Source organism: Bos javanicus, chromosome 20 (assembly GCF_032452875.1).
Source record: "Bos javanicus breed banteng chromosome 20, ARS-OSU_banteng_1.0, whole genome shotgun sequence".
NCBI classification, from domain to species: Eukaryota; Metazoa; Chordata; class Mammalia; order Artiodactyla; family Bovidae; genus Bos; species Bos javanicus.
Window position 1 is genome coordinate 17,916,771 of NC_083887.1, and position 23,567 is coordinate 17,940,337.

At 43.2% G+C, this 23,567-nt stretch overlaps 1 protein-coding gene across 1 annotated transcript in view; it reads right to left on the reverse strand.

Moving 5' to 3' along the window:
• Nucleotides 1–20,495, reverse strand: part of ZSWIM6 (zinc finger SWIM-type containing 6) — a 211,835-nt gene extending 191,340 nt beyond the window's left edge. Inside the window, exon 1 of the mRNA XM_061393455.1 lies at nucleotides 19,805–20,495. Within this exon, the coding sequence (XP_061249439.1) occupies nucleotides 19,805–20,468 (664 nt within the window). The 5' untranslated portion in view covers nucleotides 20,469–20,495. The remainder of the gene's footprint in view (nucleotides 1–19,804) is intronic.
• Nucleotides 20,496–23,567: the final 3,072 nt, after the last annotated feature.

Genomic DNA, 23,567 nt, shown 5'->3' on the forward strand with positions numbered 1-23,567 from the left:
CTTCCCAAACCAGGGATCGAACCCAGGTCTCCCGCACTACAGGCAGATTCTTTACTGTCTGAGCCACCAGGGAAGCCCTTTTTTAATATGATATATTCATAAATCAGATCATCAAAACACATACATTAAGTAACTTTAAGTGCTAAAACTATGATAAATTAAGATTTGTTAAACTTTTAACTTGTGACCAGTCTACACAGTAAGCTACGATTGCTACAGACGCATCCAGCTATACAATGAGAGTTGAACCCACATGCAATTCACTAACTCAAGGACAGGGTATGGGGTCAGCAGGAATGAGATCAGAAGAAGGCAAACCTAATAATCCAGGTCTTATAAGGAAGGGTAGTGTCCTGACTTTATCACTAATCTTCTATTAGCCAGTCAGGTTGCATACCCTTACAACTGCCTACTCTCAACTGAAAAAATAAAGGTCTTGGCATCTCAGGCAAGTGGATTAAATAGCCTCCAGAAATGTTCCTTTATATAGCCTCATGGTTACACACAGGAGGGAATAGGAGAAGGGAAAGACCCCGGATGTTGCCTGGAAAGACATATCTAGTCTTTCCTCGCCTGCAAACAGAGGTGCTTCCTAAAAACCAAAGGAAAGAAAAATTTAAGATCTGCCCTAAGAGTTACACAGGTATTAAGGCTATAATTTAGTAATAAGAAGAGAATGTCCCCAGTACTTCAGCAAACCACTGCATCTCTCCATCAACAGGGTTGCTAACATAACCCACCAGCACCCGAAACTGCCCACCAGTAAGAGCTGTGTGCACCTCAGCAGCCTCATACAGCTTCTATTATACTAATGTTCTCTTTGAAGTATCGCCTATATCCATCACTCCCAAGTCTCCCACTAAAATCAATGAACTGATGAAAAAGAAAACAGTACCTCTTTCAGGCCGAACTATTAATGTCACCAAATACTGTGACTGAAATTTTTTTTAAATCTCAGCAAAGAAGAAAGTCATATTTATATTTAACTCAGTATAGTAACAGCTCCAAGAAGCAAGAAGATACTATGGATCAGACATACATTACTACTATCCAGGAGGAAAAAATAAAACAGCACATCCCTGAAATCATGGAACACTTTTTAAAAGTTGGATTTTGAGTGGTGTTACAGGCCAAGGAGGTCTCTGGATGGTTTCCTTTATGCACCTGCAGGCAGAGAAGCTGCCCCTAGCAAAGCTTAGAAAGAAAGTGGGACACTGAAAAAAATCCCACAAGAGAAGACATCTAGCAGAGACCCACTGGGTGCTCCTGGACCAGTGACTTAGCATCTCAAGTCTCAGTTTCTTCAGCCACAGAACGTACCAAAGTCATTCTGAGGGCTGGAGATCATGCTTGTGAAGCACAGAACTGGGGGCCAAAAGTGGAAGGCAGTAAGGGCTTCAGCTACATAAAAGAGCAAACGAACGGAAGTTTCAAATTAGAAATGATTCCCAACTCAACCCTAAACAAGATAAATAGTTCAAGTTCTGTCCAACATCACTTTAATGGAATAGAAATAACTTCATGTGGCAGATACTTGGTACTTCTTACATGTATCATTCTAGTCTGCACCTTTTGAGTTCAACTAACATGTGAGTCAAAGATTAACATCACCCAAAAAAAAAAAAAAAAAGTGAGAGAAAAGCTCAAGAGTAGGCAAGAATGCATAGAGTAGGCAAGAATGCATAGAGTAACAAACAGAAAAAGATGTTGCATGCAGACCTGTCATGTAGCCCATGGCAACCCTAAACGGGAGCTTAGTTCAAGGCTGTGCTTTGCCTACCACGATGGAACATGGCTGATTGTGCAAGAGAACTGCGAAAAAGACTGAAGACGAGAACTAACCTACACACGTGGGTGAGTCTCCTGCTCTAACTGCACGTCCTACCATCCTCTCAAAACACTTGGCTAATTTGTTTTTTTACCAGGTAACACCTAACAAGCTCAATTTCTCAATCCTTGTCATATACACCCACATACCAATACAACTGACCTTGATAAGGGAGCTTCTCAAACTCTTCTAAGGAAGTTCCTCTAACAGGAGAACCAATGAAAAAGTACCTTTAGGTAGTCTGCTGCTGCCAAGTCGTGTCCGACTCTGTGCGACCCCAGAGACGGCAGCCCACCAGGCTCCCCGTCCCTGGGATTCTCCAGGCAAGAACACTGGAGCGGGTTGCCATTTCCTTCTCCAATGCATGAAAGTGAAAAGTGAAAGTCAAGTCCCTCAGTCGTGTCTGACTCTTAGCGACCCCATAGACTGCAGCCTACCAGGCTCCTCTGTCCATGGGATTTTCCAGGCAAGAGTACTGGAGTCGGGTGCCACTGTCTCCCAAAAAGGCCATGAGCTACATTTTCAAACTGACGTATTGGGCTTTCCTGGTGGCTCAGTAGTAAAGAATCCACCAATGTTCGATCCCTGGTCCAGGAAGATCCCACATGCCACAGTGCAACCAAATCCATGAGTCACAACTATTTAGCCTGTGCTCTAGAGCCTGGGAGTCACAACTTCTGAAGCCTGAGTGCCTAGAGCCCATGCAGACAACAAGAGAAGCCAGCACAATGAAGCCTGTGCGCTGCAACTACAGAGTAGCCCCCACTCGCCGCAACTAGAGAAAAGCCCACATAGCAACGAAGACCCAGCACAGCCAAAAGTAAATAAATAAATAAATATCACAAACTGCCACGTTCTTTGTGGGATAGATGTGAGACAGGCAGTGGAGACAGCCACTGAGTAAAAGTACTGCTTTTACTTCTTTCTCAAGTATAACACCACTGCCTTCATCCATTTATTCAACAAACATTTTCTGAGTCAATTATGTGCAAAAGTTTTTACCTGGACTGTGAATACAAAATTACACATATATAGACATACACACATACAATCTAACGGGGAAGACAATAAAAAAACTCACACAGAAAACCATGATTAGGGTTACAAAGAAGAGAACTCTTGGCCAGGAGCTTTCTCTAAGCCAAGCTGGCAATTAAGGCATGAATCAGGCAAAGAAGAACATTTCAAACAGAAAAAAGCACACAGGAAAAGGAAGTGAAGGGTAAGCGAGAACAGTGTGCAAAAGGCAGCTGAGGGTCCAGGCTGGACCACGCGAGGCCTTGCACACCCCTGAGTGCCTTTGGTCCTCTGAACAAAGGGAAGCCACTGAAGGTCCTGCACAGGGACAGGACAGGCGGCATCATCCTGGGGCAACACGCATCAGAGGAGCTGATCCCTGCCTGCCCGAAGTTTAAAGCTGATCTAACACTCTTAATAAATGCATAGCGTTTACTCTTACTCATGCGTGTACACACGTAAGAGCGTATACAAGAAAAAGAAAAGCTCTGTGGTACATATTCAAAGTACACAAAGGCCATTAACAGGTCTTTCACTGGGTAGTTAGAAAAGAGTGTGGAGTAGGTAGGTCTTCCAGGGCACATCAGCACAGCTTCAAGGGCAACAATTTTTGAGATCACCCAAAAAAAAAAAAAAGAATTGGAAAAAATACACAACCAAGATTTTAGTTCACAGTAAGCTCTTAAAATTTCACTTGAAACTATTTTTCTCAACACTTTACTTGTAAATCTTTAAATCAGGATATTAATCAACTCTTTTCACTGATTCACGTCTCCAAAACATGGGAATGTAGATCTTTTATATATAGTCCTATGACGAGAAACTCAGAAATGCGTCTGAACCTGAGTGTCCTTTATCTTCCATCCTCTGCTTATCCATTGCAAATATTCAGGGAAGCCTAAAAACTAAATCACAAGTGATTAGGTTAATCCATAAACTGTCCATTATCCTCAAGAATAGAACTGAACAGATCTTACTCATGCCCCTCTACACTTTCAGGAGAGTAATCCTGGTGTTCCAGTGAAGACAAAATTCATCAATCATTGGGGTCAAAAACAAGAGAGGCATTAAGACATTAAGGCCAAGGCATACTTTGTTGAATAACATATGTTCTGCTTAGTTGTACTAGATCAGGCAAAATGATAATATAATAAAATATTAAGACATTAATCTGTGGATAGTGAATTTTGGTGTTTCAATGGTGACAAAAGTTTAAAAAATATATTTCCTTTCTCTGATTACAAAATCAAGATATGATGATTGCAGATTTGCGGGAAGATACAGAAAACTTGAGGAAAATAACAATAAATAGAGAAAATCAGGGGGAAACTGAGCACAAAAATAATACATTTCCCTTCTGTGTAAATACTCAGAATTCAAGTACTTTCATATATTCCCATGTAGGTCTCTTAACAGTCTCATGACAGAGGTGACAGAGGTACGGTTATTTTCATTTTATAAGGGCTCAAGGGAATTCAGAGCCAGTATGTGATCTGCTTAAGGTTATATCGATAGTAAGACAAGACCCAACAAAGATGATTCTGGTCTTCTGATGGGTCAGGCATCTTCTCCAGCTCACAGCAAATGATACAGCAGTAGCTAACTGCAAGTACCTAAAATGAGTACTACCTGCAAACATCAAACACAAGTAAGAAAATGTGCAAAATAGAATTATACCATTAACACAAACATATGCTAGAGCCCTACAACATCAAATAAGAAAATTTATGAATCTTTAAGTTACTAAAAGCAGGGGAGGGGAGAATATGTATCAAACCCATGGAGATGGAAAGTCTCTTCATTAACTGCTTCTTTTTGGTGAATGCCACCACTCTTATGGCAGAAAGTGAAGAAGAACTAAAGAGCCTCTTGATGAAAGTGAAAAGTGGAGAGTGAAAAAGTTGGCTTAAAGCTCTACATTCAGAAAACGAAGATCATGGCATCTGGTCCCATCACTTCATGGCAAATAGATGGGGAAATAGTGGAAACAGTGTCAGACTTTATTTTTCTGGGCTCCAAAATCACTGCAGATGGTGACTGCAGCCATGAAATTAAAAGACGCTTACTCCTTGGAAGGAAAGTTATGACCAACCTAGATAGCATATTCAAAAGCAGAGACATTACTTTGCCAACAAAGGTCCGTCTAGTCAAGGCTATGGTTTTTCCAGTGGTCATGTATGGATGTGAGAGTTGGACTGTGAAGAAGGCTGAGCGCCGAAGAATTGATGCTTTTGAACTGTGGTGTTGAGGAAGACTCTTGAGAGTCCCTTGGACTGCAAGGAGATCCAACCAGTCCATTCTGAAGGAGATCAGCCCCGGGTGTTCATTGAAGGGACTGATGTTGAAGCTGAAACTCCAATACTTTGGTCACCTGATGCACCTGATGAGAAGAGCTGACTCATTTTAAAAGACCCTGATGCTGGGAAAAATTGAAGGCAGGAGGAGAAGGCAACGACAGAGGATGAGACGGCTGGATGGCATCACCAACTAGATGGACGTGAGTCTGAGTGAACTCCAGGAGTTGGTGATGGACAGGGAGGCCTAGTGTGCTGCAATTCATGGGGTCGCAAAGAGTCGGACTCGACTGAGCGACTGAACTGGACTGAATGCAAAAAGAAAGCATCTGTGTCCTGTCTGACAGTGAGTGGAACCCACTGATAAAGACCAAAGATAAGCCAGAGGTCTCCCTTCTGTCCTGAACAACTCGCCCTTCCCTCCCTTCCTGTCTCTACACACACGCTCTAGCACGTGCATGCACAGAATGTAATTCTAAACTGATTTATTAATTGTCCCCTTCTTTCTGAAAAACAAGATATATGGCTAGAGTAATCATGTATGTTATCAGCTGAACCGGAAAATGTGTGAAAGAGGTCACTGTTCCTGATTATGCTAGCCAAAGAGGCACAAGAATGACTGGGCAAATGGGAACAAGTGGTCTCTCACCATCTGGATCCCCCTTTCACAAGCCAAGCACTGGGAATACACCCTTACTGCTCCAAAAACTGCCTGGTGTGTCCCATCTTCTGCAATATTGAATCTTAAGGAAATTCTATGTCAAGAGAAAGTCATCAGCATTTTGTAGACTAGTTTAATAAACACTCCTACTAATTAATGAATGTCTTTTTACAATGTGTAAGATCTTATGGGATGTTTTGAAGTTGTATGTGCTTTACAAGTCATCTGAAAAAAAGTTTTAAGAAACCAGTTAAATTTATTTTTGCCAACTTCTTTAAAAAGTGAGACATCAAATAAAAGGAAAAAGCAATCTCTTAATCATTCAAAGGTATTTAAAATTCAAAGGTATTTTCTTTGGTAACCCAAAAGTACTGCTCTACATAGGAATGCCCAAATCATCTTCTGTTTGGAAGCTGGAATCATCTAATAAATAAGCTGCTTTCAGAATAGGTTTTTGGCTGATGCTGTTAAGTTAACAAGCTGGGAGAAAAAAATCCCCTCAAATTAGAAAAGGAAGAAAGAAACCTTACATGGTCTTTGTAGAAATGTACTGATGATAATACATCAAGTTTTTAAAACCAACTTTCCTATCTTATGGTCCTATTCCTATTCAAAATACCTCATAAAAGACTAATAACTCTGATTCAGAAAGTCAAACAAAAACTGGAGCTTGGAAATATTTCTTTAAGAGAACTTCATACAGGTGCACACAAAAATACTGGCATATAATCTAAGCTTACCATTCATTTAAGGGACATTTCGACATCTACTATATACACAGCACTGGCACTATTAATAGTTGGCTGTCCTGGATTTAAAATTTGCCAGGGTTTTTTTCACTCAAGCAGATTTATCTTTCAACTCTAAAAGGGGACTTTGTATTTAAATACTCTATAATTCTCACCCCAAAAAACATGACTAGAAATATATATTAAACAATAGCAAACTCAAAATGCTCCTGTAACAATATATGGCAGAGTACTTTTACATTTAGCACTTCATGTTCTTTAATAACCTAACTAGTACCCCCCTCTGTAAAAGATGCTTAGAGATCTATAATTCTACACACAGTGATTTCTCATAAGAATCTATCCCTCATTTTTTCCAACTTTTACATTAGAGCTGAGTCCCACAGCTGTGTTCTCAAGTTTGGAAAAGATCATGAATCAGACAAGCCAGTGTCAGTCTCCAAAATAACCCCTTTGATTTACTATTACATCTTTTTTTAAAACAGTACAACAGTTCTGGATTTCCTGGGTAAGGGTTATTAAAGGCAAGACATAGAATCTTGAAAGTTAAGTCACAGAATTTTCTAGATTTACTAATAAATAAGACTTCTTGAAAGAGCCGGATTCAAAGCTCAATTCTAAATGATAAAAAGGCAAATCAAAAATAAAAGAGAAAACGAGTTACTCCACAACTGTAAAAAGAAGAACCTCAACTCAAGGAGTAAATTTTAAAAAGCAGCCTTTTAGAGATGCAATAGCCAATCCATCCATAAAACCACCATAAGACAGCCATTATACACTGCACATATTACATTCTGAATAAAGTTTTTAACAGGAAGAATATGGGAGGGAGGGTGGAGAAGTAAGTAAAAAATACATTTTTTATAACATTACATAAGCAGACCAGTGCTTTTCCAGAAACCAGGGGAGGAAAGGGACCCTCTATATTTGAACATGGCTTCTTGAATTTTTCGTGCCTCTCTGGCCTTAACCCATCGCCACATAAATTATCTTTATCACTACTCCTTCCCAAAACCCCAACACGCACCCACGCACACAAACAGGCATGCACACACAACATATACACAAAGAATTTTTAAAAATACAAACCATATTCTTCTATTCAAAAAATAAAATTCATACAAGAGTACAAAAACTCTGATGTCTCAAGACTTATCAAAATCAAAAGACAAAGCCACTGCTAAGCTATGCTGTGGTGGTCTTTGGTTGCTTAGTTGTATCTGACTCTTTGTGACTCCATGACCTATAGCCCTGCAGGCTCCTCTGTCCATGGGATTTCCCAGGCAAAAATACTGAAATCTGCCACCATCTCCTTCTCCAGGGGATCTTTCCAAGTCAGGCATCAAACCCGGGTCTCCTGCACTACAGGAGGTCTCCTGCATTGCAGGTGGATTCTTTACTGACAGAGCCCTCATAATGCAAATTCAGACCTAATACATCGCACTGAATCTTGAATAAATTCAGTCACTGGCTCTTATATCACCAATTTCTTTCTAACACATCTAAAATCATAAACTTTGAAAACAAACTAAGGAAAACAGATGAGCATGAGACATGGATGAAACTTAAATTACTGTTGAAATAGAGTTTTTAAAGTCAATTTTAAAATAAAAATTTCCACAAATTTTTAAAGTTTTCAAAAAAAATTTTTCCCCACTGCAATAGCTCTCATTGAAAGCAAAAATGCAGTACTATCCAATACTTTGGAATTTCCTGCTGTTTAATCAAACAGCTTAGACAAAATGCCTTTTTAATAAATTGCTAAGAGAGATCCACAAAAACTGCAAAGAAACTGCTCTGACAAGTTCCAGTAAAGAACGTCATTTACGCACTCTGCTTCTAAGACTTTAAACAGCACTAGTCAAACTACCATCTGGGCTTTGGTTTTAATCAAGCTTCTTAGTTAAACTGGAGCTGACATCATTTACATGACTCACCTAAATAAAATCTAAATTACATTAAGGATCTATAAGATAATCACTTACCTACGACCATCCAGTAGATTACAGTGTTCTAAGCATTGTATTAAATTATAAATATGTACATATAAATGTGTGCATATATACAAGCACGCACACACACCCCTATCTTTAGACACATACACAGATGGATCAATGGATCTATCGCCAATCCACTTTTGGAAAATACACCTACCATAACCTCTTACTGCAGAAAGACATCATGTGGCATAACTACTACACTGTGATACAGTTCAATGTACTCGGTACTGTATCCCCAAGACATTCTGATTATATCCCCTAATGAAATTTTTTTCACTCAAAGTAGCAAGTCATCTTTTACTAAATCTCTTGCCTTAAGCTTTATTTCAAAACAGTGAATTCAGCAAAATTCATCCAATAAACTACCTTAAAGACAAAGTGAAGAAAATATCCATTTGATTCTATTTCTAGCTATTTTGGTGAATTATTTTGTTACCTTAAGAAGGGCATCAGATCAATGCACTAAATGTTATCCTGCCATCCAACAAATCTAAGTACATTATACCAGGAGTCATTGAATGAGTGAGTAATCATCACCCTATTTGTACTCATATTCAGTGCAGTCCACAGTACACTGAAAATCAGCCCTAACATAACCTCAAGTTTTCTACGTACCACTATGGAAAGAATATACTCTTCTTCCCACCAAAGTCCCCTCCAAAGATACAGGTTCACACTGTGGTATTCTTTGCACTTCTTTCCAAAATTATACAAGAACAAATACAACGTATTTTTCATTTTGAGTACAAGTGATAATCAAATAAATTTTAAATTCACATTAACATACAAAAGTTAAGACTCACTTTGCAAATATAATCCACATGATACTGGCTCTAGGGTATATAGAATCTAGACCCAGATACTGGCATTTCAATCAAAACCCACCTACACTTTCTACTAGAATAAATAGTAAGCTTTTTTATTTGCTACACATGTTCTTACAGCATTAACCAAACCTAAACACACACAACTGTGTCAGCAGAGAACACTGACAACTGTAGAAAAACACAGTACATGTGTTTTTTTTTTAAGTGTCTGATGACATCTATAATTATATAAACCAATTCAGACTCTACAACTTTAACAGGAATGGCAATTTTAAAGATGCCCAAGGCATTTTAAATTAGGCTAATTTCATACCCTTTGGTGACACCACAAAACCGTAATTATTGGACAAGACAGAAGTCTGACCTGATAAGGCAATCCTTAAATCTTTCTCCTATCTAAAGTAATTATCATAGTAGTATCGACTACTATCCAAAATCAATCTTAAAAAACATGCATGTCCCATTTCAAAAAAGTAGAGGTAAGTAGAATATCATAGCACAGGACAGATACGAAAATTGGTTCAGTTTGATAACTGAAAAGCTAAGTTTCTGAGGTTTGTTAAGCAGTCTCACAATCTGCTGGCCCTATGCCACCATGGCCCAGTGCCAGCCTGATGTAGGGTCAGGCTAAAAATAGCAGCCAAGCAGCTGGAACACATAGGTCTTTGTGACCTCAACTTTTATTTCCCTAAATCAAGGGAGGTTGAAGGGGAGAGGACAACGGCTGGCAAAGAAAGGAATGGAATACACTCTCTCGGTTGGTATGTCCCACCTCTTTGGATTTCTTGTCTTTTTCCCTACCACGCTCTCCTGTTCCTCACTCCCCGACTCCATTTCCCACGCCCAGCAAAGGAAGAGAATGAGGACCGGCAACAGGTAAGAAGCAAAATGAAGAAAGAAACTGGAACTCTGAGGCAGGCTGAGTGCAGAGGTTCCCCCATCTCCTACCCTCAAGTCTCACCTCATCATCACAAAGCAGCCATTGGTCATTTCAGTCCTCAGCTTTTTACCATGGTCCATAGAAAAGATAAGACAAAAACTACACAGGTGATAATCATGGGGAAGAAGGAAGAAAGAATGAGATTATGGTATCTACAGTTCAAAATCCTAAATGTTAAAGGAAGCTTGAAGAATGCTTTAAAAAAAAAAACAAAGTCTAGGACTTCTCTCGAAATCTGGTGGTTGGGACTCAGCAATTTCACTGCTGAGGGCCTGGGTTCAATCTCACTGCATGGTCCAAGAAATAAAAAATTTAAATTAAAAAATAAAGCCATAAAGAAATAAGGTAAACTTCTTAAAAAAAAAAAAAGTCCTCTCTCACATACATCTGACTACAAATTTATGATATTTGCATTTTAGGTATTTATTTTATTTAGAAAAACCATGACCATCTTCTTTGTAGAAATAAGTTAATAAGAAGCTGTAGCAGGAACAAAGGCTCAACATAACCAGTCTACAGCATTGCCTTCAACTTCTGCTAGCCTTTACCAATCAATAGCGACACCAGAAGAGGCTCCACGCTTTGCCCTTTACACTGATATAATAAAATACCTATTCATTTATAAAAATGCTAATCACAGTCAGCAAATATTTAACAGCTATAAGGTGGCCCATATAGCATTCTAAATTGTATTAATGTAATTAAAAGAACTTAAATCTTGTTTCTGTGGATTCATTCAACGTACTATCTTCTTATGCACAGTTTCTGTATAATACCTTCTAACATTAGAGATCTGACATCAACTAACAATGAAAAATGCTTTAACAGACAGACTGTTAAATACGGTAGGACCAGGTAGTGAGTCACTTGAATTTTAAGGACATTAATTCACTAAATGAGCTTCCAATTTATTTGATCAGCTTTTTCAGTTAGTAAGAGTTTAAATGTACTGACAGGTTATCCTGCATCCTTCCAATTAACATCCTTTCAATTTTCAAAGAAAATTAAATCTTTTTACTAGCATAAGAAATAGTATAAGTTTTAATCATAACATTCAAAAAGTTATAAAAGATACATAAATGTGGCATATATATTGCAATTAGATCTAACACGGAAGATATTCCTTTTTCAAAAGTTAGAGAAGTGTCTGGTGAGTGACAGTCAAAACCACCCCACACAACCATCTTCCAAAGCTAAAATTAACTCACAAAAGGCCTTTTTAAAATGCAGTTTTTCAAATCTTAAAATCACATTTTAAAAATACATGTTAAAAATCATAGCTCTGATCACAATTTAAAATTCTGGCTACTGTGAAAAATCACTCTAGAAAGTAGCAAGAGATTATTATAAACATAAAGATGAACTTTCTAGAATAGTTAATGATGATGCATCGTGAGTGAAATTACTCAGAGAGTAAGAGTACCAGCCAGAGAGGCTGTGTCTGGCTCCATAATTTACCAGCCTGTGTGACCTTGGGCAAAAGTCATTTGCGCTTTTTTTCTGTGCTTCAGTTTCCTCATCTGTAAAATGAGGATAATAAAAGCACCTAACTCCACAGGGCTGTTAAGAAATATAATGTACTTGGAGCAGTAACTGGCACATGGTTAAATGTGCTGAAAGTGACTGCTATTATTATTATTATTACTATTAGTAAATGTTACAGGAATATTCAGAGGCTCAACATAAACTATGTGCAATTAAATAAAGAAAAGCCCCAAATCACACAAGGTCTTTAAAAGAGATGTTGATAAAGTTTTGAGGCCGCATCAATTACATGAAAGAAGTGCATCTAGGGGTGATGGATACAGTGCTGTTTACTGATGCTGAGGGCGGGGCGCCACTGACAGAGACACTGAAAAATGCACAGAAACAGGCCAAACACAAAGTCTGTTTTCATAAGCACATTAAGTTCAGAGCAAACGAATTTCCTACAATGTACTGACTTGTACTGTTCTGTGTATTTTCAACTCTCAGTAAATTCTGTATTACAAGGAGGTATGCATACAATGGTGTAGATCACACCAACTGTAATAGAGTTTCATACAGTCAGCAATCATAATAACCAACTTTTTCTGAACTTTAATCTCATCACAGAACATCTCTACGATGTCCAAGTGTCTACAAATGTTTTACACTAGCATGCACTAGAAGGCTAGAATCACTGCTTAATTGAAGCCATCAGAATCTGGTCTGAAACTAAAATGCTATCTAGAAAAAAAAATACTTTTATAACACTAGATGAAATGTTAACCAAATAATCTCTCTAACATCTAAGACAATTTACATTCAAGATATGCTTGTCCTGATTTTGGAGATTTTCTGAAATTTACCAAATGTTCCCAGCAAACTGAGGCAGTCTGTGAGTAGAAAAACAGAGATTCCACGTTTAACTTTGCAATTTACTATACCTATCAGGACAAATTACTCAACGTGTCTGTGCCATGGTTTTCTCATCAGCAAAACAGGAGAGGCTGGAACTGATCTTTACAAATCTCCAGAGCTCTGCTGCTGCTGCTGCTGCTGCTGCTGCTGCTGCTGCTGCTAAGTCGCTTCAGTTGTGTCCAACTCTGTGCGACCCCATAGACGGCAGCCCACCAGGCTCCCCCGTCCCTGGGATTCTCCCGGCAAGAACACTGCACTGGGTTGCCATTTCCTTCTCCCCTCCAGAGCTCTACAGGTATATAATAACTATCGCACAACAGTTTTGTATAAAAACAACATCTCACCTGTTCGTATATTTAAGAAGAAACAGAAGAATGCACCTGTACACAGGGGTCACTGAAATATGCTTAGGGTAACGATACTCAAACGACACCTACTTTTCATTTGTCTTTTCGCTCACTTGGGAACATCAAATTAGCTATAAACACATAAATATATTTATTTATTGCAAAGAGTCAGACACGACTTAGCAGCTGAACAATAACAAAATAAATACTTGTAATATATGCTGACAGAAAACTAGTTATCACTTAAGAATTCAGTTAGCATACCCTTAGCAACAGAGTTTACTTACTATCAGCTGAAAGTCAACATTTAAGTTCAAAATGAAAAGCAGATTTTGCACTGCATTCTCTCCAAAGCTTGTTTTGGCCTCCTTTTCTAGATCAAAAAAATTAAGGAAGCATCCTATTTTTAAAGAACTGAAAACTATGTACAAAGCATATTCTCAGCAGAATACCTGGCACTGAAAGCAGAAAGTGGAAAGATACTCGGATCTTTCCAAACAAATCTAACTAATACACTTTATTTTTGAGACTCTGGCTAGGATTGAGAAACAAGAGTCTCTTCTTATGGGACTAAACTATGTAACATATTTCTCCAAATTATCATTCGATACTGATTTCTCGGCAGGAGATGAGTCTTTCCACTCACTTAAAGCAAGAAACGGCTCATGTTTTCTAGTTTACAGTAATGTTCAAATATTTACATATATCAAAAATTAATAAACCAAGAAAATTAAATTAGGTTTTTGTTGGGAAAAATCACCATTCTTCAAACTATGTGATAGTAATTTGAAAGGTAACTAAAAATGCTTTTATGGGCTCTATGTAATTTACTACCATTTAAAAAATAGTTTCCTATAATCTGCTTTGTTCATAGAAGTTTATACTTACCTATAATCTGACTTCTTTTGTAGGATATTTGTTCTCTTAAATATATAACAGTTGAAGGTCAACAGCAGATCAAGTTTAATGATTGCCCCTATAAAAATTTCTAACACAACATGAGTTTGTTTTATCATACACATAGGTAAGTTTCTTAAAATAAAGGTACCAAATTCACTTTCCATCACTGAAGAAAACTGATTTTCTAACACAAAAATATAAAACACATCAGTATCTGGAATTAGTACAGACCCATTCGTATAATTTTTAAAAGGGACAACTTTCTTTAAAAAAAGCATCATTCCCTCACTGCCATCCTGTTCACTAAAGATATTACTAGTTGAAATCATGCATTCTTAAGTAAACCCTTAATATGATTTTGAGTAGAGAAGACATGCTAGCTTGTTATTTTTCCAGATGAAACATTTAAAGTTTGAATTGATAGTTATTGACTACCCACTGTGAAAAGAAGCCAATGATAAAGGAAAACGGATAAACATCTTAACAACTGGTCAGGACATACTGACTTCGTCTGTTCAAAAAATCCTGATGTTTTTAAAAGGAAAGGTATCCAAGTTTCACATCTGAAGAAAGGATGAAACTCAATGCACAGTTGAAATAAAATAAGAGATGGTCTATTCCTCAATTCCAGGGTGTACTCAGAATGGGGAGATGGGAGATGGCAAGAAATTAAAGACTGCAGCAAGAGTAGAAGTATTTACTTAACTCAAATCTGCAGTTCCCACCTTCCAGTACTGTTGAAATTTTCTGGCTATGAAAAGTAGTCTGTCTCCCAAATGAACACTTCAGATTTCTTCATTGGACCAGTACTAACCATCAGAAAACTAAGTATTACAAAAATTCAAAGCTTTCTTCACTTAAAATTGAAAACTGAAACTCCCTCAGACCAATGCTGAGCACATGCGATGCTCAAATACTTTCGAAAAATCAATTATAAGCAAATGAAACAACTCAGAGAGGAAGACAATAAAAGAAAAATACATATATGCATTAGTTTCAAATTTTCTTTTGTGTAATTCTTCATTAACCAAAAGACTTAACAAGTATAGGCTCTGATTCAAATTTGTTCTATATCATTACTTTAAACTTGGGAATACATTCAATAAGCTATACCATCATCAATAAACAAAATATCTATCTCTGAAAGTGCATTCAAAATCGCATCTTTATACAATAATCTCTGGTCTGTAAAGAAAATCAAAATACTCAAAGGCCAACTAATTAGCCTCAAGTAAGTCAGCTGATTAAAATTTTAACCATCCTAAATCTAGTATCTAATACTGATCCCCTTTTACTGCCTTGCTACTCCCTAAATCATGAAATTTAAATAACAAATCTGAAAAGACCATGAGAATGCTTACCATTGTTAACATAACTTTTCTCCCAAAAGCAACCAGCAAAAAAAAAAAAAATCCTTTTAAAACTCAGCTCCCTCCTTCTACAAAAGACTAGTTTCTAGTTTTGTTTAGACATTCCTTGCTTTTAAATGATTGTTCAATCACAAATAAGGAAATGGTGTCTCAAAACAAAAAAAGAAAACTAAGTATACACAAGGTCTTCAGAAAGGAGACACACACACACAAACACATACTCCAAAACAAAAAATATGCATTCATTAAAAACACAAGGATAATTTTTCTAAGATTACAAAAATATATGCTTCTAATTTTAAGAAAAATCCAATCATAAGTTAATACAATGAAAAGTAAAATTCTCCCCAAAACTGTGCCCCCTTCTCCAAAGATAATCACTATTCAATGGTTGCTTGTATAGCCTTTCCAGACATCTTTATAACACCAATACGCGAGCCTGTCTTTGCTTTCAACAGATACTGCAGTGTACTATATGAACAGTTGATCTGCTTTCAAAAGAAACATGGTGGTCACCCTTACATGTCAGCATATAAAAATTTACTTTGTTTTTTCATGGTTGCATAGTATTCCAGTGAGTACTTCTTAGTTCCCCTCTGATAAAAATTTAGATTGAGTCCAGCTTTTCAGTTACAAACCATACTACAAGGAGCATCACCCACCGAACTGAACATCTCTGCGCACTGATATTAATAAATCTATTGAATAAATTCCTAGAAATGACACAAAAAGACTGCGCCCAGCATCCGGGGAGGCAGCACCCCATTCTCCCAACTCCTCACTCAATTCTGGGTAATATCTACCCGTGAGTCAGTGTGGTAGATGAAAACAGCTTTCCATTTTTGTCTCTTGAAGATGAATACATTTATTAATAATTTGCATTTCTTTGTGAAATGTCTATTTTTCCTACCAAGTTCTTCATCTTTTTCCCCAAATTTCAGGAATTATCTGCTAGCCTTTGGTCAAACATGTTGCAAACAACTACACCAGTTAGTTGCTTAACTTGGTCCCTTATGTTTTCAATCCTACAGAAACTTTGAGATTTTTTTTAAATCAAGTAACTTGTATCTGTCTTTTCCTTTACATTTCAAGTTTCAGACCCCATTAGGGATGCTCTTTTCCACGCTTCCCTTGTAGCTCAGTCGATAAAGAATCTGCCTGCAATGCAGGAGACTTGGGTTCAATCCCTGGGTTAGGAAGATCCCCTGGAGAAGCAAATGGCAACCCACTCTAGTACCCTTGCCTGGAAAATCTCATGGCAGACGAGCCTGGTAGGCTGCAGTCCATGGGGTCGCAAAGAGTCGGGCATGACTGAGCGACTAACACTTACTCACTTTTCAGGCCGAAATTTTTGTGGAAAATTCGTATGTGACCTATAAATCATTACTCAAGTACTGTCAATTATATTTACATTCAAGCACCTTCAGCATTAGCTCCCTTCCAATATATTGTTAGTTAACAATAATAAGCCAACAATGCTTTCTCTAAAACTTCCCATAATCAACTGATGAACAGCTCTGCACCAATTAAATACTGCTTACAACTACTACTCAAATATTTAATTTTTTTCCTTTAAACTTCTTAAAATCTAGGGGCTGAAAAATAACCAAGAAAGTATGTTTAAATACTGGGAAGTCCCAGTTCTCTGCCCCTCAATTCTTAAGTAATCTTCAACACTGTAAGTGCAAAATAAAGTCCAGCAACTAGACTGTCTGTATTGTAGTTATAATTTAGTCATCTCTACAAAAGTCAATGGATATTTCCTGTACAAACAAACTTGTAATTTTGCAATACCAGAAAACTGCTTATGATGCTATCAACACATATTTTGTTCTTTTCCATTTCAGGTTATAAAGCAAAAAAGACTTCTATCTCAAATCACAAAATTATAAAATAAGCTTCATGTTAGTTCCAATGCAAACCACCACTTAGAGCTAAATTAGATGGTTAATCTAGCCACTCTCTCTGTTCTCCATCAAGGGAAAAAAAATAAAATCCTGGTCATAAGTTTTCTATCTCACAGTGCCAGCTGCCAGGCATTTAACAGCCTTCCATCTCTACACCGACTGGCACAACAAGTAATACAACTTGGAAGTTAAGGAAATTGGCAGAACACAGAGGGGAAAAAAGAATTTTTCCCACCATTTGTACAGCACTTGTTTAGCACGCATGTAAGTGTTTCCAAAGGGGTGGTCAACTCTTCAAGCTATATGAGAAGCATCATCCTGCTTCACATCAACCACTGCCAACTCCATTCAGTGGCCTCCTTCCCCTCTGGGGACTATTCAGAAAGTTACTATTTTCTTTTACAACTCACCCAGGCCTCTTCACCAATGAAAGCAGGCAAGGCCCACGCTGTGTGTCTGTCTCCTAGAGAAGATTGCATCTTTTATTTATCGTCCCTTGGCTTTATTTTCACAGTGAATTCCTGGCTTAAATGCAATCAGCCAAGAAACCCTCCCTGTGCGCTCTCCTGTCATTCCTCATTGCTTGCAAGCAGAGTCAAGCACAGAAGGGGGAAAAAAAAACTCAGCATTGCCAGCCAAGCCATAAAAACTCACAAACTAGTTTGTTATACTGAGATACCATGGATGTGCTTCAATCCATTTCAACCAGGCAGGAAACAAGGGGAGGAGGGGTATAACTTGAAAGAATGTTAATTAGATTTTTTTTTAAAGGATAGATGGATAGCCTCAGAAGTTAAACCCCACTCCAGACATAAGGAAAGGGTGTCTAACCTAGAAAAGGCAACACTGGGGACGGCCTTTAGAAATAAATGACCATGCAGAAAAATCACGTTCCCAGATTGCATTAGAATTCAAATTAACCAGACAGGATTAAAACAAATCTTAATTCTCTCTTGGGGCCCCACCCAGACCCCTACCCGACTCCCAAAGAGAAGGATAAAAGGAACTGACTACGGAGAGAGAAGATTAAATTAAAAATCAGAGACAGTGATGCTGCCAAATCTCTCCCCATTCATTAGGAACCGCGTTCACCACCACAATTTAAATAGACAGCACTATAAGAGGGGAGTAGAAAAATACGCCCGTTTTGCAATCAAGAGAAAAATACGAGGAAAGGCGAGTTTCACTACAGCATTGTTCTTTTCCGTCTAGCTCAAACATCCCCAGCACTACAGCTGGGGGAAAAAAAAATATCTGACCAGAAAGACACATTGGAGGGTGGGGGGTGCGGGGAGCACAGAGAAAGCTTTTAAAACTCGGTATTTGAGAAAACTCTCATGGTCTGTCAGAGAAAGAAGGGCTGTGCAGCTTTAAGTCCTTCTCTCGCCTTTGTCAAATATCTTCTACTTTACAAGCCCTGAAAAGAAATAAAGAGACTCTTTTGTTTGGTTTCTCCTTTTCGGAGGGTGACAGAAAACTGAAAGGGGCACAAATAAACCTGAAAACGAGAACAAAGTGCGGGGTCGTGCCCGACTGCCAGGCGGTCGCGCCGGGAGGGACGCGGGAGCTGACGCGAAGCCCCTCCGCCTCGCGCTCCGGCCGCCGCCGGCCGCGAGCGCCCAGCCTGTCGCAGCTCCCCGCGGTTCGCACGAGCCCGATCCCCGGCCGCCTCCCCGGTGCAAACCGAACTCCGCCGGCGGGAGCCCCGGGGACGCCGCGGTCCCCCGGTAAGGGGGACAGCCAGCTGCCACGGGCCCGGCTCGCCCCCTTTGATTCGCGGGCGTCCTCGGGAGGGGAGGTCCCTCAGGAAAGGGGTCCAGCCTGACGCCCGCGCACCCCGAGACGGAGAGGCGCGGAGGGAAGGACATTTAAATCCCGGGGCGGCCGGCGGAGCTCGCCCGGGCCAGCCCAGACGCCGCAGCGACTCCCCCGCCCCCCGGCACGCCGCGGCCGCCAGCCCGTCGAAGCCCTGAGAGGAGCGGCCGCCGAGTGGCATTAAAATGTATTTCCCTCCCCTTAAATGGAGGGGGCGGGGAGGGGGGTGCAGAGGAGAAAGACCGGCGAGTGACAGACAAGGGGAGAGACGAGGCATAGCGCAGAGCGCGGCCCGGCCGCCGGCTCGGCCCCGGCCGGCATTGTCTGTGCGTCCCGCGCCCCCTCCCCCGCCCCGCACGGCCCCACCACAGACACCCTCCGCCGGAGCCCGGCCGGCCGCCCGCGCCTTTGTCCACATTCACCCCCCAAAACGTGTCAGCAGCTCTCCAGGACGTGCTCCCCGGGAGAAGGGTGGGGAACGGAGCGGGCCGGGGGCACCCGACACCCACCCGGCGGACCCCGCGGAGGGGCGCGTCCTGCTGATTCATTTCCCACTCGCGCTGGCCCGTCCGGGGAGACAGGGGGCGGGGAGGGGCGGAGAGGAAATGGGCGCTTCGCTCAGGACGACTGTCCCGGCCAGTGAGGGCATCGGGCGGGGTGCGGGCGCGCGCTGCGCTGAGGGGCTGCCCAGAGGGGAGGGGGCGGGCTCCCCCCACCCGAGGGACTGACGGACAGACAGACGACCCCGCGACTGCCCCGTGACTCACCGACTTGCAGGACGTTGTCTACGCAGCCGCTCTCCAGCAGCGCGATGCCCCGGCGGAAGGGCAGCCGTGTCTCGTCGCCGCCGTCCGCCGGCCCGGCGGCCCCCACCGACGGGGCCCCGGCCCCGGAGGCGGCGGCAGCGGCGGCGGCGGCAGCGGCGGCGGCGGCCGAGGTGGCGGCCGGCGAGGACGAGGAGCCGCCGCCGCCCGCGCCGCCCGCGCCGCCGCCCGCGCCGCCGGGGCCGCCGCTGTCGTCGCCGGGGCCGCCCGCGGCGCCGCCGCCGGTGTTGAAGGACGAGTACATGCAGATCTCCCGCTCGCTGCGGGGGAAGGACCAGTAGACGATGCGGCGCTGCACCGGCTCCGGGATGCGCTCGAAGCGCTCCTCCACGCGCTGGAACGGCCACTTCTCAGCCACCTTGCGCGCCGCGATGTCCAGCAGCGACTCGGGGCTCTGGGTCTTGCCCGGCGGCAGCAGCCCCAGCGCTGCGCCGCCTCCGCACGCCGCTGCCGCCGCGCCGCCCGCCCGCGGGCCCGGCCGACAGGCAGAGCTATAACCGCCACCCGCTCCTCCGCCGCCGCTGCTGGCCCCGCCGCCGCCGCCGCCGCCGCCCGGCCGGCAGCAGAGCCGTTTCGCCGGAGGAGGCTGCTGTCCGCGCTCCGCCATGACCGCGCCGCTTCTAACCCGACAGCGGAAGTGCCGGGACCCTATAAACGGCACAAGGAAGCGCGACACGCACACGCCGCCGCGACGCCACGCTGCCATCTAGGGCCCGCCGCTCCTTGTACGGGCACAAGAGGTGGGGCCTTCGCCGTGACGTCGCGGCCGAGGCGGGGCACCGATAGGGGGACCTAGGGCCAAGGGCGGGGCCTATGCAAATCGCTGGGCTGAAACATAAATAGAGCACTCCGCGGACACGGGGGTAGCGGGGGCGGTGGGGTTGGGTGCCCGATGGGTTGTGAGAATGTCAGGCTGCTGTGACGCGGGGGGCGGGGCTCAGGCGGGGTTCCCGGGGGAGGGGGCGGGCGGGCCGCCCGGCATGGTCTAGGGTGCATGGGTCTCTGCGCCCCCTGCCTGCTCAACTTCCCCCTCCAATTCCCTGCTTACCTTTGATGTCCCGCAAGTGAGGACGCGCCTCGTGGGTCGCTGCGGGGAGGGAAGAGTAGATGGGAGGTGAGCACGGGAGAGGGGTCCGGGTAACTGGGGGGCGGGACCCTGAGTCGAGGCCCCACCCCCACCCCGCCAGAGCCAGCCCGCCGGGGGAAAAGCCTCTGGGCGGAGGAGGTGCTTTCAAAACAAAGAAATGCGGCGTGGAACCCGGGGGACTGGGGTGGTGAGGAAGGCGGAGGAGGTGCGGCTGAGGCCGCCTGCTTCCCCTCCAGTCAGCCCAGAGGAACTCCCCCCACCCCCAGCCCGGGCTGCGGCGCCGGAGAAGAGGGAGGAGGCTGCGGTAGTCGGCTGTTTTCCATTTCACTTTTGCAGACCAAGGCGGAGAAGAGCACCAGTTCCGCTGCTTCTCCTGTCTGCAGCACGCTCAACCCCGAGCGAGTCTCAGCTTCCGCTCAGTCTCGGCTTCCAAGCTTGCCAAAGTGTCCGAAAACGCGCAGAGCGCTCGGAACCTGTCCCGCAGCTGTGCGACGCGCGTCTCGAGCTGGCCGCAGCCGCCCCGCCCTCGCGCGCCTTCAGCCCCGCGGGCGGGGATGCCGGCTCCGCGGCCTCTTTACCGGGACCCCGCTCCAGGCCCGGGCGTGCTCCGGCTCGAGGTGGAAGGCACACCCGGGTAGTGGATTTAGCAAACACACCTTTGTGAGTACACACGACACGGGCGCGCGCGCACACACCCTGCAGGCGCGCGCGCACAGTCCAGCCGGCTGCAGACGGCGCGCCCCGGCCGCTCGGCGGCGGATGGTGGCTGGGAGCGCACTCGGTGCACCGTTGAGTTCACGGCCAGCCTCAACCCCGGGCTGCGGGGAGCCCTGGCGCTCGGGACGCACGCCGGGCTCTCTGCCGCCCTGGCGGCGCCCGAACGCCCCATCCTCCCGGGGCAAGGCTGCGTGGGGGCGGGCCGGCGGAGAGCGCAGCTTGCTGGGGCCGGGGCGCCGGAGAAGGCAAAGAAGCGAGTCCCCTGTGAACCAGGAACGCTGCAGACATTGTTCTTCGTACTCTCCAGGGCTCGGTCGAATGTGGGTCCAAAACACGGCCTTAATTACCACGTTAGAAACATCCCTACTCTTTGCCCTGCCTTCTGTTTCTCCTGTAAACCATGTCACTGATAGATACTGTGGCTATTTTAGAACATAAACCGTGTCTCCTTTGACACGTTCGCATCTTTTAAGGTTATTGGCTGATACCCACATGCCTGCCTTGTTGCCTGGATTTAAAGAGAGAAGAACGCTCCCGAGTTTTTAAGAAAATCGCCCACTCAGGGCCGAGGCCCGGGAAACCTCGAGTTCCAGGTCTTGGCTCTTCCCCTCTTCAGGCCCCACCAAGCCCCAGGCTGCAGGTCCCTAGGGGACCTGATGCTGGCCGACTTTCCGCAGCTGCCTTACTTGTTAGGAAAATTTTGGTGACAGTATGTTTTTGTATATCCATCTGGTATTTTTCTGGGCACCTCCTCAATGCTTAGGAAAAGGCCTGGGTAGAAAACTGGAAGACTATCTTATGGGCAAAAGGAAGGCGGAAAGGTTTTTCCTTCAGTTTTTCTTATTTTCTGGATTTCTTTTTTAAAAAATAAAAAATTTAATTTAAATATATATGATAGAGAAAAGTAAGTCGAAAGTAAAATGTGGTTTCCATTCTGTCTTCAAACACAGCCATGATAGAACTTAGGCTTGTGTAATATTGTATAGATTACTAAGGATTTTCATACACATACACACAGAATCTTGGAACTGGAAAGTCAAAGATGACAAAACTTATATCCCCAGACAGGGTAAACTCATTCAGGCACCTACCAGGTGTTAATGGAAGAAATTAACTCATACTGAGTGAGAAAGTGGACTGCTTTGGAAGTGCCTACCGTTTAGAGATCTTGATTTTGTATTGAACCAACGAGCCTAGATTTAAGGCGTTGTCCTACATGGGAGGAATTTCATTTAACTCTGTTCAAAGGTGAGTCCAGAGCCACCAGCTCAGCTTTCCCCCTTTGTAGTCTCTTAACTGAGACCAACTCTCTTGAACTGTTCTCCTTCCTCTGGTTCCCTGACACTCTCCTGATCCTACAATATCTCCAACTTGTCTTTCTCTGCCTTGTTTTGGGGTTTCTCTTCCTCCAAACTTTAATGTTAACCCTGCCCTACAGCCTAGGAGGGTCCTCTTCTCTATTTTTAGAGGCCCACACCTTGGAGAGCTTCCACTGTTTGTAACTCCCAACCATGGTCTCTGCTTCAGCTCACTTCTTGCTGGTGGTCAACTCTCTTTTCCATTGCCACCTCAAACCCAAAGTACCACATTTCCCTGGAAACCAGGCTCTCTTCCCCTAGACTGTTATTACAGTTGCCACCTGTTCATAGGCCGCCAAGATTTTTTCCTCTTTGCCTGAAACTCTCATATAGGTTTATTTGCTGAGTTATCTCTCCCGGCCCTCTCACTTAGTCACTTATTCCTCCTCTTCACTCCACACAGCCTCCTCACTGGTGTGTCTGTATAACCTTTCCTCATGCAAATCCTCCTCCACCCAGCTGTTATGCTTCCTAAAGTATAATTCTGATGGTATCACCCTCCTGCTCAAGTCCCTTTGAATGACTGCCTGCCATGTACTAGGGA